Source organism: Ranitomeya imitator, chromosome 1 (genome assembly GCF_032444005.1).
Source record: "Ranitomeya imitator isolate aRanImi1 chromosome 1, aRanImi1.pri, whole genome shotgun sequence".
Classification (NCBI taxonomy): Eukaryota; Metazoa; Chordata; class Amphibia; order Anura; family Dendrobatidae; genus Ranitomeya; species Ranitomeya imitator.
The window spans coordinates 1,063,568,934-1,063,585,646 of NC_091282.1; the positions used below are offsets into that span (position 1 = coordinate 1,063,568,934).

Genomic DNA, 16,713 nt, shown 5'->3' on the forward strand with positions numbered 1-16,713 from the left:
TAGACCAGTGGAAATCTGTGCTTTGCTCTGACGAGTCCAAATTTGAGTTCTTTGGTTCCAACCACCGTGTCTTTGTGCGACGCAGAAAAGGTGAACGGATGGACTCTGCATGCCTGGTTCCCACCGTGAAGCATAGAGGAGGAGGTGTGATTGTGTGGGGGTGCTTTGCTGGTGACACTGTTGGGGATTTATTCAAAATTGAAGGCATACTGAACCAGCATGGCTACCACAGCATCTTGCAGAGACATGCTATTCCATCCAGTTTGCGTTTAGTTGGACCATCATTTATTTTTCAACAGGACAATGACCCCAAACACAAGTCCAGGCTGTGTAAGGGCTTTTTGACCAAGAAGGAGAGTGATGGGGTGCTACGCCAGATGACCTGGCCTCCACAGTCACCAGACCTGAACCAATCGAGATGTTTTGGGGTGAGCTGGACCGCAGAGTGAAGGCAAAAGGGCCAACAAGTGCTAAGCATCTCTGGGAACTTCTTCAAGATTGTTGGAAGACCATTCCCGGTGACTACCTCTTGAAGCTCATCAAGTGAATGCCAACAGTGTGCAAACCAGTCAAAGCAAAAGGTGGCTACTTTGAAGAACCTAGAATGTAAGACAATTTCAGTTTCACACTTTTTTGTTAGGTATATAATTCCACATGTGTTAGTTCATAGTTTTGATGCCTTCAGTGTGAATGTACAATTTTCATAGTCATGAAAATACAGAAAAAAAATCTTTAAATGATAAGGTGTGTCCAAACTTTTGATCTGTACTGTATATTGCCGATGTTACTGGCTTCCTACTTTTTCTTTTTATGGTTGTTATGACAGAATCAGAAAGGCCTTTGGATCTCAAGATCAGCTGCTCAGCATCCAGGCAGACAGACAATTGTAAGAGCTTCGCATTGGGATGGTGTATTGGCCCTTGAAACCATAGATCGTGTCTTTCTGGAAAAATAATGGGATCTTCTATGGACATCCTTCTCAGCAAGGGCAACCAGCTTCTCCTGGGCCAAAATAGTAATATTATGATTACCTTCGCTTGATCCTCCTGTATCTTCCTTAGCACTGCTGGAATTAGAGACAATGAAGGAAACACATACACCAGGTCCATATCCTATTTCTGAGATTAAGCGTCTACCCTTATCAGCCTGTCTTCCGATTGAGGGAAAAAATTTGTTGCTGTTTTTGCATTTTTCCTGGTGACGAGAAGGTCCACCTGGGGGCACCCCAACGGAGTATTATGTGATGAAATTCCTCTCAGTTCAGCTACCACTCTGCCTGTTGAACTGTTTTCCAACTAAGAAAGTCTGCTACAAATTTCTGAGACCCCTTCAGATGTATTGCTGTCACAGATCGCACAGTCTCCTCAGCCCATAGGAAGATCTTCCGTGGTACCGCCTGTAGATGGTGGTGTCTTGGTCCCTTGGTCTCCTCAGCCTGATGTCTGAGGGAGGCTACTGTCGTGATATTCTCAGTCAGGATTCTGATGCTTTGGTTCCTTAAGGTACCTTCACACATAACGATATCGTTAACGATATCGTTGCTTTTTGTGACGTAGCAACGATATCTTTAAGGAAATCGTTATGTGTGACAGCGACCAACGATCAGGCCTCTGCTGGGAGATCGTTGGTCGCTGAACAAAGTCCAGAACTTTATTTCGTCGCTGGATCTCCCGTGGACATCGCTGGATCGGCGTGTGTGACACCGATCCAGCGATGTCTTCACTGGTAACCAGGGTAAACATCGGGTAACTAAGCGCAGGGCCGCGCTTAGTAACCCGATGTTTACCCTGGTTACCAGCGTAAAAGTAAAAAAAAAAACACTACATACTTACCTACCGCTGTCTGTCCCCGGCGCTGTGCTCTGCACTCCTCCTGTACTGGCTGTGAGCGTCGGTCAGCCGGAAAGCAGAGCGGTGACGTCACCGGCATGGGGCAGTATGAGCCGAGAGCCCTGAGGAGGAAGCGCTTCAACTCAGGAGCCATAGCTCGACTAGACAGGCTGAGTGACCCCTTGATCAGCGGTGTGTCAGCCCCTGGACTTCCCGCAGGAGGAAGGAGAGAGATGCGAGGACCTTATTCCGATCCTCCTGCACCCGGCATCAGAAGCTCCCGCTCGACTGGAAAATGCGGGTACACCTCTTCTGCGTCTGACCCCAATAGGGACAGGAAAAAAAACAGGGGTGGTGGAGGGAGTGGCCTTTTAAGGCTGCCGTCACACTAGCAATATTTGGTCAGTATTTTACATCAGTATTTGTAAGCCAAAACCAGGAGTGGAACAATCAGAGGAAAACTATAATAGAAACATATGCACCACTTCTGCATTTATCACCCACTCCTGGTTTTGGCTTACAAATACTGATGTAAAATACTGACCAAATACTGCTAGTGTGACGGCAGCCTAACCTTGTGTATTCCTGTCCCTATCAAGTATATGAAGCAAAACCTCCTGATAGTACTGTCAGGAGGGACATCCTGGAAAACATAAATTCTGGATGTTTTGGTTTTATTTGCGTTACATTTTTCCTATATGAATAATTTACAATTTAAATCGATTTTATATTGAAGCCAATTACTTTTTTACGTCCATTTTTAAAGAGAATTTGAATCCACAAGTGCCACAATATTGCAGCACAGAGCTAAAATCTCTGTCTCCTATGAAGCCTTTACTTTGGCAGGGTTTCACAGGATTCTTCTCCGATGCCAGGAGCAGGTGGTCATGTGACCACAAGTATGAGATTTGCATACTTCTAGTCAAATTCCAACTAGACACGTCTGACCACGCTCAACATGCTTACATTGAACGAGGTAATGCTTAGCTAGTCAGAACATATGCAAATAACATGCTTACAGTCATGCACCTTCAGCCCCCTGTGCTGGCACCGGAGGATCTTCACATTGAACGATGTGAGGAGTCACAAGTCTGCAGTCACAAAGTGACTGCAAACTTGTACCCCAAGACCGGACAATGCCTTTAAAAGATGCAGTCATAGATTGACAGTGGCATTTCAGGGGATTAACAGTAGCCGCTGGTTACTGTTACAAGCAAAATGCCAGCTTAATTACACAACCACCATCTGAACAGCAGGCTCAGCTCCAGAGCCTGCTCTATAGTGCGTGCTGTACATGGGCATCACATGCTGAGAAGAGGTTAAAGGGTCTATGTCACATGATCCTAAAAAGCTGACGTCGACGAATATGCTGCCTGTAATCAGGAACATTCACACTGAACATAAGAGGCAGTACAGCAGGTAGAGCAAACTATACATGGTACAACAAGAATGAGAGGGTTCAAATAAGAAAATTACAAACTTGATACTCTAAAAATGTAAAACAAAATGACAAAAAAGGACATATCATACCTGTCTGATGAGGAGTCCTCTGAGGAACTCGCTCCATCCTCTATTTTAACATAATCCAGAGGACAATCATTTACAACACCGGCATTGTGGTCACTTATTGTCTGATTTCTGAAATGTAAGCCTTCCAGCTGTTCGGCTACCTCCATATCTTCCTGTGGCTCCACGATACAAGGCAAAGATTGAATCGGTATATTCTCTTCAGTGACTGCAACTGCTGTGGGCGAAACCTGTACTCCACCATCATGGGAAGAGGCTTCTGCTATGGGTACAGCTTGGAGTTCTTCATGTACGATATCATTACACTCGGGCAGTGGCGCGTTGTCAGACGTACATGTCTCGGTTATAGAAGGCAATAGATGTTCTCCTCCGGGAAGGTGATTGTTTGGCAATAAATTTGTAGGTTCTGCAGGTACAGACATTTCCTCCAGTGATTCCATGTTATGCTGGAATCCACAATGAAGAGCAGTTAATACACAAATTACGAGGGAACAAGTAATAAAGCTTTGAAATGTCGACCTTATCGGAGCTGTCTGAAACATATAACAATTTAAGATTTTTTGTTTATTTTTCTTATAAAATGTAAAATAAATTATTTAAATACTTGATATTTTAAGCAATAAAGGGGAGCAGCTGCTGACATTTTCCATGATCATCAGGGGTGGTACTAGCTCGTATTAAGACTGCAGTAAATGTGGGCATGACCTGCTATCATTCCATTGAAGCTATAGTCTCCCTTAATAAAACAAAAAGAAAAAACAACCATATCCCTCACCTGTTCGACGTTCTGTCCCACACGGTAATCCATTTCTGGGGATAAACAGTTTTCAACCTGGATGGTGCCATGGTGCCAAGATGCGACCACCCGTGCTGAGAACCACTGAGGAATGAGCTGATGCGAGCGCGAGTCAGTAACATCATCGGGGTAACCGTCGGTCACTGAGGTTGCGTTCCCAGCCGGGCTGAACTGCGGTAAAATCAGCACCATGAGAAAAAGTCCGAGTTCACCATGAGAATTTCTCACGGTGAATTGCTGTGAACTCACTGACTTTCTCACGGTGCTGAGGTCACTGCAGTTCAGCCTGGCTGGGAAGGCAGCATCAGTGACCCACGGTAACCTTGATGAGGTCACCGGGGCTCATTGATGCTGCGCTCACAGCAGCTCATTCCTCAGTGGTTCTGAGCCTGGACGGTCACATCTTGGCACCGTCCAGGTTGAAAACTGTTTATCCTGAGACAAGGATTACGACGTGGAACAGAACAACGGACAGGTGAGGGATATGGTGTTTTTTATTTTTGTTTTATTACAGGAGCCCATGGCTTCAATGGAATGGGCATTGCGTGAGTATAACGGTTTGCTATTTTTAAATAAAAAAGGATAAGTGTGTTTTGTTTTTATTTCAAATAAAGGACTTTATTATGCATTTACAATATAGCTATAGGATTAGTAATGGATAGGTGTTTTATAGATGCCTCTCCATTACTAGCCTGTGGGCTTGATGTCACCAGACAATACAAAGGTAACAGTAACCCCACAGATATTACCCCACTTGCCACTGGGCAAGTGGTAAGAGTCGGGCAAAGCACCAGAACTGGCACATCTAGTAGATGTGCTATTTTCTTGGGTGGCAATATCCATGGCCCCTTACCAACCGGAGAATACCAGCACCTAGCTGTCTGCTTTAGCTTGGCTGTTGTAAAAAAAAAATAAAAAAAATAAAAAATACAGCATGGGGACCCCTCTATTCTTGATAACTAGCGTTGCTGTCAGTTTTGCCTGGCTGGTTATCAACAATACATGGGAACCCCACGTCATTTATTTATAGCACAGGCAAAAGCTGATGAATACTCTCATAAGCCACCTGCTCTTGCTGTTATCAGCTGTATACAACTCTTAACACCCTCTCCTACTAGCACTGATCACAGCACAAGCAGGGGAGAATGATGAGAGTTGCCTTCAGCACACGGCGCAAGGGAACAACTCTAAGGCCATGTTCACACAATCCTTTTCTTAAATTTTGCCGCTGCGGGTCCGCAGCTGTTTTCCATGCAGGGTACATTACAATGTACCCTATGGAAAACAGGAACTGCTGTGCCCACATTGCGGAAAATCGCTAAAAAAGCCGCGCTGAATAGCTGCGGTAAAAAAAGAAGTACCATGTCACTTCTTTTTGTGGAACTGCAGCGGTTCTGCACCCATAGACCTCAATTGTGAGGTCAAACCCGCAGTAAAACCCGCAGACGAAAAAAATATCTGCGGGTTTTCTGCGGTTTGTGGTGCAGAACCGCTGCAGCAGGAAGTGCGTGGGCGGAGTTGGGCTGCCCCCCCGTGCTCCAATCCCACCCCCCCATGCTCCGATGCCACTTCCCCCCCCCCCCCCGTGCCCTAATCTCCCCCCTTTATACTTACCGGGCCTCCCGGTGTCCGTCCGGCCGTCTTCTCCCTGGGCGCCGCCATCTTCCAAAATGGCGGGCGCATGCGCAGTGCGCCCGCCGAATCTGCCGGCCGGCAGATTCGTTCCAGGCACATTTTGATCACTGTGATAACCTCACAGTGATCAAAATAAAAAAAAGGTAAATGCCCCCCCCCCCCTTTATCACCCCCATAGGTAGTAACAATAATAAAATAAATATTTTTTTTTTTTTTCCGGGTAGGGTTAGGGGTAGGGTTACGGGTAGGGTATTCTCAGCCATTTTAACCCTAAAAAAACTTCCTAGAAAACACACAGAAACTGCACTAAAAACCGCATCAAAAAACGCATCAAAAAACGCATAAAAAAAAAACGCATCAAAAAACGCACCTGCGTTTTCTGCCAAGAGCTGCGGTTTTTAGTGCAGAAAGAAAAGCAGGGAAATCAGGAACGTGTGAACATGGCCTAAAGGTACCGTCACATTAAGCGACGCTGCAGCGATATAGGCAACGATGCCGATCGCTGCAGCGTCGCTATTTCGTCGCTGTGTGGTTGCTGGAGATCTGTCACACAGACAGCTCTCCAGCGACCAACGATGCCGAAGTCCCCTGGTAACCAGGGTAAACATCGGGTTACTAAGCGCAGGGCCGCGCTTAGTAACCCGATGTTTACCCTGGTTACCATTGTAAATGTAAAAAAACAAACAAACACTACATACTTACATTCCGGTGTCTGTCCCCCGGCCTCAGCTTCCCTGCACTGTCAGCGCCGGCCGGCCGTAAAGCAGTCAGTGCAGGGAAGCTGAGGCCGGGGGACAGACACCGGAATGTAAGTATGTAGTGTTTGTTTGTTTTTTTACATTTACAATGGTAACCAGGGTAAACATCGGGTTACTAAGCGCGGCCCTGCGCTTAGTAACCCGATGTTTACCCTGGTTACCAGTGAAAACATCGCTGAATCGGCGTCACACACGCCGATTCAGCGATGTCTGCGGGTGATCCAGCGACGAAATAAAGTTCTGGACTTTCTGCTCCGACCAGCGATCTCACAGCAGGATCCAGATCGCTGCTGCGTGTCAAACACAACAATATCGCTATCAGGACGCTGCAACGTCACGGATCGCTATCGTTCTAAAGTCGCTCAGTGTGAAGGTACCTTTAGAGTACCTCCGATTTCCAGGTGCAGGTACGTGTCACACTGATGTTATCCGTGTGTCATCAGTGTGCACGTGTGTGGGACATTTTGTGGCCTGTGCTGCTTACACACTGGGTCAACGTGTGTAAGTGTCTCCGGTACATGTGAATATCATCATCACACATACCAGACACACCGATGTCTGAAAGTGCACATAAATAGGTGTCTATCAGCCCAAAAACTCAAAATAAACCTCTTACTCATAGTGGGGACTTAGCAGTTACAAAATCAAACCTGTAGTACAGACTTCACTCATTTTACTTAAACATTTTTACTGGCTAACTAAATAAGTGCAAGAACAAGACTATTTTCTACAAGCATTATTGAGTGCCAAGCTTTTTGATGCAGTTAACTAAATAAGTGCATCATTCTGTCCCCTTCAATTACAATCCTCGGCACCTTCTTTTATATTGTTTGATCGCATTCGCTTTGGAGGACATATTGACAATGCAGAAGACGAGCACGGACACGGTGTCAGAGCGTGCGTGCTCTCATCCCCCCTCCCCCATCTGCACAGGCCCACACAGACAGCCTGCCCCTGCAGACAGGAGAGATGGATGACAGCAAGCCCACACTAACACAAGTGCGCTGCGCTCCCGCATGGCTAGGGATTCAATTCAAACAGCGCTCCAAAGCCAGCGTCATAGAGGAAGGTTCAGAGGATGTTATCTAAGGGGGGGCACAATGCAGCGCTGAGCCCGGGGGGCATCCAGGTCTCCTCATTTACTTATCCAATAAAACTGTTTCTTGTGGAACATAAAGTTGGTGAAATATGAATTACAGGTATGATTTTTAGAGAGGCCAAGTTCCCTATATGAAAGTAGTTTACTTGGGGTTTGGGGCCATTACCAACATTTCCGATGTCATAGAGGTACGAGCAGGACCCACACCGGGGACCTATTCTCAAAAGAGGCCCCATGATGTATCTCCAGGAAGACAACAGCGGCCATCATATATGCGCATCTCTCAGATCAAAAACAGGAGCAAGTGGACAAGCTGGCACCGGACGTCAGACAGTTATGGTGCAGAAGTTCTCCTGTGGTGCTCCTGGGTGGTGGGTGCACGTCATATTAGAGCGCTGGGGTCTCCCCTATAGAAGGCGCAGGGGAGTGACATCACCGTGTGCACAGCCCCAGCAGGGCTCTAGAGCCGCTCCTCATACCGCACAGCTGGAAGGAGCATGCACTGCTATCACAGCAGGTGACAATATCGGGACTATGTCCCATCACTGGGGAGTCGTGAGGCGCAGGAAGCCATCGCGACAACATGCTGAATTGCTTCTGTGCACGACAGTGTGTGACGTCAGCAAGCATGGAACACACCGCTGCGGCCACTCGGTCATGGCCATCCGAACTATTACAGTGAAACTGGACTTCAGACGCACAGTCCGAGAATGGAGGCCACTACCGGCGCAGTATTCCGGGCGTGTACATCAGTCAGCCGCTCACTTACCGCCTCCCGCCCGGCAGCAGCGCTCACTGCTCCAGCATAGCTCTAGTCAGTAGTCACTACACGCGTGAACCACACGCTGCCCAGCTTTGCGTTCCAAGCCTCGATATGAGCCGCATTCGTTGCTGTTCAGTGATTGGTTGTAGAATTCACCGCCCGCCACCAAACTTCTTTCTGATTGGGGCGCCTTCCTATAGAGGCGTAGTTAGGGCTGGACTGCAAACTTCGAGTGTCGTCACTCGTCACTTGAAAGTAAGGCGCTCCGGGCTTCACCTCAGCATGTACGTTTCTCTGTATCACTGTGTGTGGACTTCTGCCAGAGCTTAGGAAATCTAAGGTTGTGGGACTGACAATCACCAGTCTGGGCCGCCATTATGATCTAGTCAGAGTTTGGAGCCTCTGGTGAGTAATCAGGGCCGGCTCCAGGTTTTTGAGGGCCCCGGGCGAAAGAGTCTCAGTGGGCCCCCCTTTAACACATACCACGATCCATGATCGCATATAAACACAGCCATGTAGTATATATAACACAGTCCACATAGTATATAGCACTCCACGTAGCATATAACACAGCCATGTAGTATATAACAGCCCACGTAGCATATAACAGCCCATATAGTATATAGCACAGCCACATAGTATATAACACGGCCCACGTAGTTTATAGAACAGCCATCTAGTATATAGCACAGCCCACGTAGCATATAACAAGGCCCACGTAGTATATAGAACTGCCATGCAGTATATAGAACAGCCATGTAGTATATAGCACAGACATGTAGTATACAGCACAGCCCCCCTCCCCCCAAGAATGGCCCTATAGTCCAGTACTCACTGTTAGTTACAGAAAAAAAAACACTCCTCACCTCCCAACGTTCCCACGTTTGATTTTGGCCCCATAAGATGCTCCATAAAGATATTTGCCCCATATAGTGCTGCACAAACGTTAATTATGGCCCCATAAGATGCTTCATACAAACATTTGCCCCATATAGAGCTAGACCAACGTTATTGCCCCATAAGATGCTCTATACAGACACTTGCCCCATATAGTGCTGCACAAACGTTATTGCCCCATATGATGCTCCATACAAACACGTGTGTTAGGGTTGGCGGAACGCACCAAATATATAGTTTATTAGATGGAATTGGTGCGTTCGCAACCCGGGATCCACCGTGCAGGAAAATACCTGCTGCTAAGTATGACGGACTATATGGCGGTACTATAAGTATACATACAAGGGTTAACTTCACCCTGCGTGAAGGAAGCGGATCTGTTGCGTCACAGGACCGCGGTACCGCACGTAGAGCGCGAGCAATAAGTCAGCGAACACAACCCCAACTAGGATTGAAGTCCGATTAGACCACTGCTGGCACAATACCGCAACTGGGTGTGTAAGGAAACTATCGAAATAGTAAATAAAGGCACAAGAATGCGTGCGGTGCCGCACAAACGGACACCGCTAACCACCCAGGCTTGGGTAAGGAAAGCGCACGGCGCCGTACAGGCGGTCACAGCAACTAGACGCTGTTATGTGTGTTTTGTGCTGATGGCTAGTCGGGCGCTAGATAGCTACCATCATCCGCAAACAGTCAACAACACTAGGAAGGGATATTTAGGAGCTTTCATCCTTCGACATACATCCATCTACACACACACACATATTTTCAAGACAATACTAGCGCATGGCCGTGCGGTCATGCGCAGTTTATATAGTTGCAGCACAGGAAGCTGCTACTGAAGTTTTTGCCCTTTCAGGACCTTCCAGAAGGACCAATGGAAAGTGCTGCAGTACCTGAGCATGTTTTGCCCTTTCAGGACCTTCCAGGAGGACCAATGGAATGTACTGCAGCACCTGAGCATGTGAGCGAACATGTGGCCCTCGACCTCCAATGGGAGACCCTGCCCTGGGCATGCTCAGTGTGAGTAAACAAGGACTTAGTCCCAGAGAGGCTCGCTCGCCGCAGATCAGTGCAGGGTACCATAGGAAAGCCAGAAAAGGCAGTAGTGACCCTAAGCACCGAATCAGCCTCAGCGAGACGCTGGGAGCGACGTCTCCGCTGAGCAGAGCCCACTGCGGCCGATAACGAATGGGAGACCGCAGCAGACACGGATCGAGATTCCCCCTGTGCAGCAGAGGAAACTCGACTCCTAACATTACCCCCCTCCTAGGCCCCCCCCCCCCCCCTTGAGCCTCACTACGCTCAAAAGCTGCGATAAGCAGCGGAGCCCGAATGTGCTCCACAGGCTCCCAGGTTCTATCCTCTGGGCCGTGACCCTTCCAGTCCACCAGATAAAATTTCTTGCCACCCCACAATAGCATTCACCTCAAACTCATCCGTGGATGAACCCGATGTCCCAGCAGATGACTCAGAAAACCGGGACAAATGAACGGGCTGTAAGAGGGAAACGTGGAAAGTATCGGTGATACCAAGGCGTGGAGGAATAGCCAAACGGTAGACCACAGGGTTGACCTGTTCCAGAACCTTAAACGGGCCAATGTAGCGAGGAGTAAACTTAGTGGACTCAACTCGCAGCCTGATGTTACGGGCGGAGAGCCACACTAAGTCGCCAGGAGCAAAGACCGGAGCGGGGCGGTGGTGTGTATCAGCCGAAACCCTCATTCTCTCCTTGGAGGCCCGGATGGCATCCTGTGTGCGGTCCCAGATGTCACGTGCCTCCACCGCCCAGTCTGCCACCCTAGAATTGGTGGATGACACGGGCATGGGCACAGGGACACGCGGATGCTGGCCGTAATTAAGGAGAAAAGGAGTTTGACCAGTGGAATCGGCTACGGCGTTGTTCAAGGCAAATTCCGCCCAAGGTAGCAAAGATGCCCAGTCATCCTGCCTAGCAGAGACGAAATGTCGCAAATATGTCATCAGAGTCTGGTTGGTTCTCTCCACCAACCCATTCGTCTCGGGATGGTATGCAGAGGAGAGGTTTAACTCTATGCTGAGTAAATGGCAGAGCTCTCTCCAAAACCGAGATGCGAACTGGGGACCCCGATCGCTGACAATCTTATCAGGCATACCATGCAATCGGAAAACGTGTTTAATGAACAACACCGCCAAGGCCCGTGCTGAGGGTAACCGAGGAAGCGGCACCAAATGCACCATCTTGGAGAAATGATCGGTGACAACCCAAATAATGGAGCAGCCACGCGACTTGGGTAGACCCACCACAAAGTCCATCCCGACCATCTCCCAGGGCCTGTCTGCCACCAGTAGAGGGTAAAGCAACCCAGCAGGCCGTTGCCGAGGAGACCGATTCTGGGCGCAAGAAACGCACGCCTTAATATAGTCCTTGACATCTCGGGCCATATGCGGCCACCAGTATGTTCTCGCCAGAAGCTCAGATGTCCTCTTGGTCCCAAAATGCCCACCCACTCTGGAGGAGTGAGCCCAAGAGAGAACCTCTGGTCGCAAGTTAGCTGGTACGAAAGTCTTGCCCGGGGGCACAGACTCTAGCGAAACCGGAGCTAAAGTTCTCAGGCTCTCAGAAGGGACAATAAGCCGAGGCTCCTCCGATGACACCACGGAGCGGGAGAGAGCGTCAGCACGAACGTTCTTCTCCCCGGAGAGGAAATGGAGAGTAAAATTGAACCGGGAGAAGAACAGGGACCATCTAGCCTGGCGAGAATTCAGCCGCTGGGCCGTTTGCAGATACACCAAGTTCTTGTGGTCAGTGAAGACTTGGAAGGGAAAGCGAGCTCCCTCCAAGAGATGTCTCCACTCCGAAAAAGCCAACTTCATGGCCACCAACTCCCTGTCCCCAATGGAATAATTCCTCTCCGCTGGTGTGAAGGTCTTGGAGAAGAAGAAGCAAGGATGCTTCCGACCTTGAGCATCCTTTTGGAAAAGGACTGCTCCAGCACCAACGGATGAGGCATCCACCTCCAAGATAAATGGCTTATCAACATCGGGGCGATGTAGGATGGGAGCGCTAGCGAAGTGTGACTTGATCGAGAGAAAGGCTTTGGAGACCTCCTCTGACCACAACTTGGAATTTGCTCCCTTCTTGGTGAGGGCAACCAAGGGAGCTACCAAAGTTGAGAAGTGTGGGATGAACTGGCGATAATAATTAATGAACCCCATAAAGCGCTGCACCGCTTTAAGAGAAAGGGGTTCCTGCCAGTCCATTACAGCCTGTAGCTTGGCAGGATCCATAGCCAAACCCTGGGCAGAGATGATATAACCAAGGAAAGGCAAGGACTCCTGCTCAGACACACACTTCTCCAACTTGGCGTAGAGGGAGTTTGCCCGTAGGAGGTCAAAGACTTTGCGAACATCTCTCCGATGGGAGTCAATATCTGGAGAGAAGATGAGAATATCATCCAGATAGACTACGACCGAGGTGGTGAGCATATCCCGGAAGATGTCGTTCAGAAAGTCTTGGAAAACGGCTGGGGCATTACAGAGCCCAAAGGGCATCACCAGATATTCATAGTGCCCATCCCTGGTGTTAAAAGCCGTCTTCCATTCATCCCCCTCACGGATGCGAATCAGGTTGTAGGCACCCCGCAGATCTAACTCCGTAAATACCCTCGCTCCCCGTAGCCTATCAAACAGCTCAGATATCAGGGGTAATGGGTACTTGTTCTTAACGGTGATGGCGTTAAGACCCCTGTAGTCTATGCATGGACGTAAGTCTCCAGTCTTCTTCTGTACGAAGAAGAACCCAGCCCCTGCCGGTGACACTGACTTCCTAATGAATCCTCTTGCCAGATTCTCTTGGATGTACTGAGACATTGCCTCCGTCTCCGGGAGAGATAACGGATAGACTCGACCCCGGGGAGGCTCAGCACCAGGCAAGAGGTCAATAGGACAGTCATAGGGGCGGTGAGGCGGAAGGGTCTCCGCAGCTCTTTTGGAGAACACGTCTGCATAGGGCCAATAGTGCTTGGGGAGAGAGGAAAGATCTGCGGGTACCTGTGTAGTAGCAACCTGAACGCACTCCCTCTGACATCTACCCTCGCAGGATTTACTCCATCCCAAAATTCTCCCAGAGGACCACTCAATATGAGGAGAATGGTAGCGAAGCCATGGTATCCCCAACAGGACCTCATCAATTCCCTCAGGAATGACTAATAGGGAGATTATCTCCTGATGTGATGGAGACACAGATAGCGTGAAAGGAATGGTTTGGTGGGTAATCTGTGAGGGTAGTGTTGACCCATTTACCACTCGAACGGTCACAGGCTTGGCGAGTATCACCAAGGGTATTGCGTGACGCTGGGCAAAAGAGGAAGACATAAAATTGCCCTCTGCCCCAGAATCCACGCATAGCTCGACCATAAGAGTGGATGGGCCTATGGTAATTGTCCCCTTGAAGGACAACTTTGAGGCAAATGTCGCCGTGTCTAGTGTACCTCCTCCAACTGCCACTAAACGCTGACGTTTCCCCGACCGCTGAGGACCCTTGGAGGCAAGATGTCCTGACTGCCGGTAAACATGACGGACCTTATGTGCACGGGCGGACTGAGACTTGGATCCCGCTCGTGTCACCTCTAAGGCCTCATGTGACTCGGACGCCTGGACTGGAGATTCCAAAGGTTTGGCGAAGGTGGGAGCCAGCCGAAACCTCTGCCGACACTGGGCTCGCTCCAACCTTCGCTTGTGAAAACGAAGGTCTATGCGAGTAGATATGGCTATGAGCTTCTCCAGTGTGGCGGGAATCTCCCTAGTGGCCAAAGCGTCTTTCACATGGTCAGCCAGCCCACTCCAAAATACGGGAATGAGAGTTTTATCTGACCATTCCAACTCAGACGCTAATGTCCGGAAGAGAACAGCAAAATGGCTGACCATGGTTGAACCCTGAGTCAAAGCCAGCAGCTGGAGCGCTGTATCATGGGTGACCTGAGGTCCTAAAAAGACCTGTTTCAGAGAGTCCAGAAACCGAGGAACACTCCGCACCACATGATCGTTGCGCTCCCACAGCGGCGTAGCCCACTCCAACGCTCTGTCCGACAAGAGGGAGATTATGAATCCCACCTTTGCCCGCTCAGTAGGGAAACGTGCAGCCAGGAGCTCGAGGTGTATACCACATTGGCTCACGAAACCCCTACAGGACTTACTGTCCCCAGAGTATCTCTCAGGCAAAGGAAGGTGAGATAGGGTCGGAACAGAGGTGGCAGTGGGTAAAGCTGCTGCAGCCACGCTAGCAGCCTGAACAGCTATTGCGGTGACATCCACCGCCGAGGTTGCACGCTCAAGAGACGCCAACCGGCCCTCCAGCAGCTGGATGTACCCCTGCAATCGCTGTTCATCCGCCATTACTTAGCCAGATCCTGGCGCTAGTATTCTGTTAGGGTTGGCGGAACGCACCAAATATATAGTTTATTAGATGGAATTGGTGCGTTCGCAACCCGGGATCCACCGTGCAGGAAAATACCTGCTGCTAAGTAAGACGGACTATATGGCGGTACTATAAGTATACATACAAGGGTTAACTTCACCCTGCGTGAAGGAAGCGATCCTGTTGCGTCACAGGACCGCGGTACCGCACATAGAGCGCGAGCAATAAGTCAGCGAACACGACCCCAACTAGGATTGAAGTCCGATTAGACCACTGCTGGCACAACACCGCAACTGGGTGTGTAAGGAAACTATCAAAATAGTAAATAAAGGCACAAGAGTGCGTGCGGTGCCGCACAAACGGACGCCGCTAACCACCCAGGCTTGGGTAAGGAAAGCGCACGGCGCCGTACAGGCGTTCACAGCAACTAGACGCTGTTATGTGTGTTTTGTGCTGATGGCTAGTCGGGCGCTAGATAGCTACCATCATCCGCAAACAGTCAACAACACTAGGAAGGGATATTTAGGAGCTTTCATCCTTCGACATACATCCATCTACACACACACATATTTTCAAGACAATACTAGCGCATGGCCGTGCGGTCATGCGCAGTTTATATAGTTGCAGCACAGGAAGCTGCTACTGAAGTTTTTGCCCTTTCAGGACCTTCCAGAAGGACCAATGGAAAGTGCTGCAGTACCTGAGCATGTTTTGCCCTTTCAGGACCTTCCAGGAGGACCAATGGAATGTACTGCAGCACCTGAGCATGTGAGCGAACATGTGGCCCTCGACCTCCAATGGGAGACCCTGCCCTGGGCATGCTCAGTGTGAGTAAACAAGGACTTAGTCCCAGAGAGGCTCGCTCGCCGCAGATCAGTGCTGGGTACCATAGGAAAGCCAGAAAAGGCAGTAGTGACCCTAAGCACCGAATCAACCTCAGCGAGATGCTGGGAGCGACGTCTCCGCTGAGCAGAGCCCACTGCGGCCGATACCGAATGGGAGACCGCAGCAGACACAGATCGAGATTCCCCCTGTGCAGCAGAGGAAACTCGACTCCTAACAACGTGCCCCATATAATGCTGCACAAACGTTATGGCCCCATAATATGCTCTACGCAGACACTTGCCCCGTTATAGTGCTGCACAAACTTTATGGCCCCATAGGATGCTCTATACAGACATTGCCCCATATAATGCTGCACAAACGTTATTGCCCCAGCCCCCATATGATGCTCCATACAGACACTTGCCCCATTTGCTGTTGCTGCGATAAAAAAAAATCACATACCTCTCCGTCGCTCGGGCCCCCGGCACTTTCAATATTCACCTTTCCTCATTCCAGCCGCCGCTCCATCTTCTTCAGCGTCTTCTGCATTGACGTTCAGGCAGAGGGTGTGCACTAACGACGTCACTGCGCCCTCTGACCTCAGCGTCCCTGCAGAAGATGGAGCGGCTGTTGGAACGAGGAGCAGGTAAATATCGCGCAGCGCTCCCCTCCCTGTTATACTCACCTGCTCCTGGCGCTGTGCAGTCCCTGCAGGTCCCCGACGCTGGCAGCTTCTTCCTGTATTGAGCGGTCACCGTTACCGCTCTTTACAGTAATGAATATGCGGCTCCACCCCTATTTGAGGTGGAGCCGCATATTCATTACTGTAATGAGCGGTACCATGTGACCGCTCAATACAGGAAGAAGCTGGGGAGTCGAGGACCTGCAGGGATCGCGCCGGCTGCCGGGAGAAGGTGAGTATAATTAGACAGCCCTGGCTGCCCCCCCTGGATACGCCACTGAATCCCTGCCTCACAGGGGCCCCATAGCAGCTGCGTGATGTGCCGCTAGCTGAGGGCCCCTGGGGGAGCGGTGGTCCTCCTAGGCACTGGCAGCTGTCTGCCCCTAACGCCGGCATTAAATGGGCTCCCCTGTCTCGCCAGGGCCCCGGCACTTGCCCGGGTACGCCAGGTGCTGACGCCGGCCCTGGGTCAGTTGTCTATAAGAATGAGCAGAAACTTCA

General features: G+C 49.7%; 1 protein-coding gene across 1 annotated transcript in view; it reads right to left on the minus strand.

Moving 5' to 3' along the window:
* The window catches only part of NAF1 (nuclear assembly factor 1 ribonucleoprotein), an 82,067-nt gene extending 73,529 nt beyond the window's left edge, over positions 1 to 8,538 (minus strand). The window contains exons 1-2 of the mRNA XM_069744173.1: positions 8,414 to 8,538; positions 3,360 to 3,802 (exon numbers count right to left, since the gene is read on the minus strand). Of these exons, the coding sequence (XP_069600274.1) occupies positions 3,360 to 3,796 (437 nt within the window). The 5' untranslated portion in view covers positions 3,797 to 3,802; positions 8,414 to 8,538. The remainder of the gene's footprint in view (positions 1 to 3,359; positions 3,803 to 8,413) is intronic.
* Between the last annotated feature and the right edge of the window lie 8,175 nt (positions 8,539 to 16,713).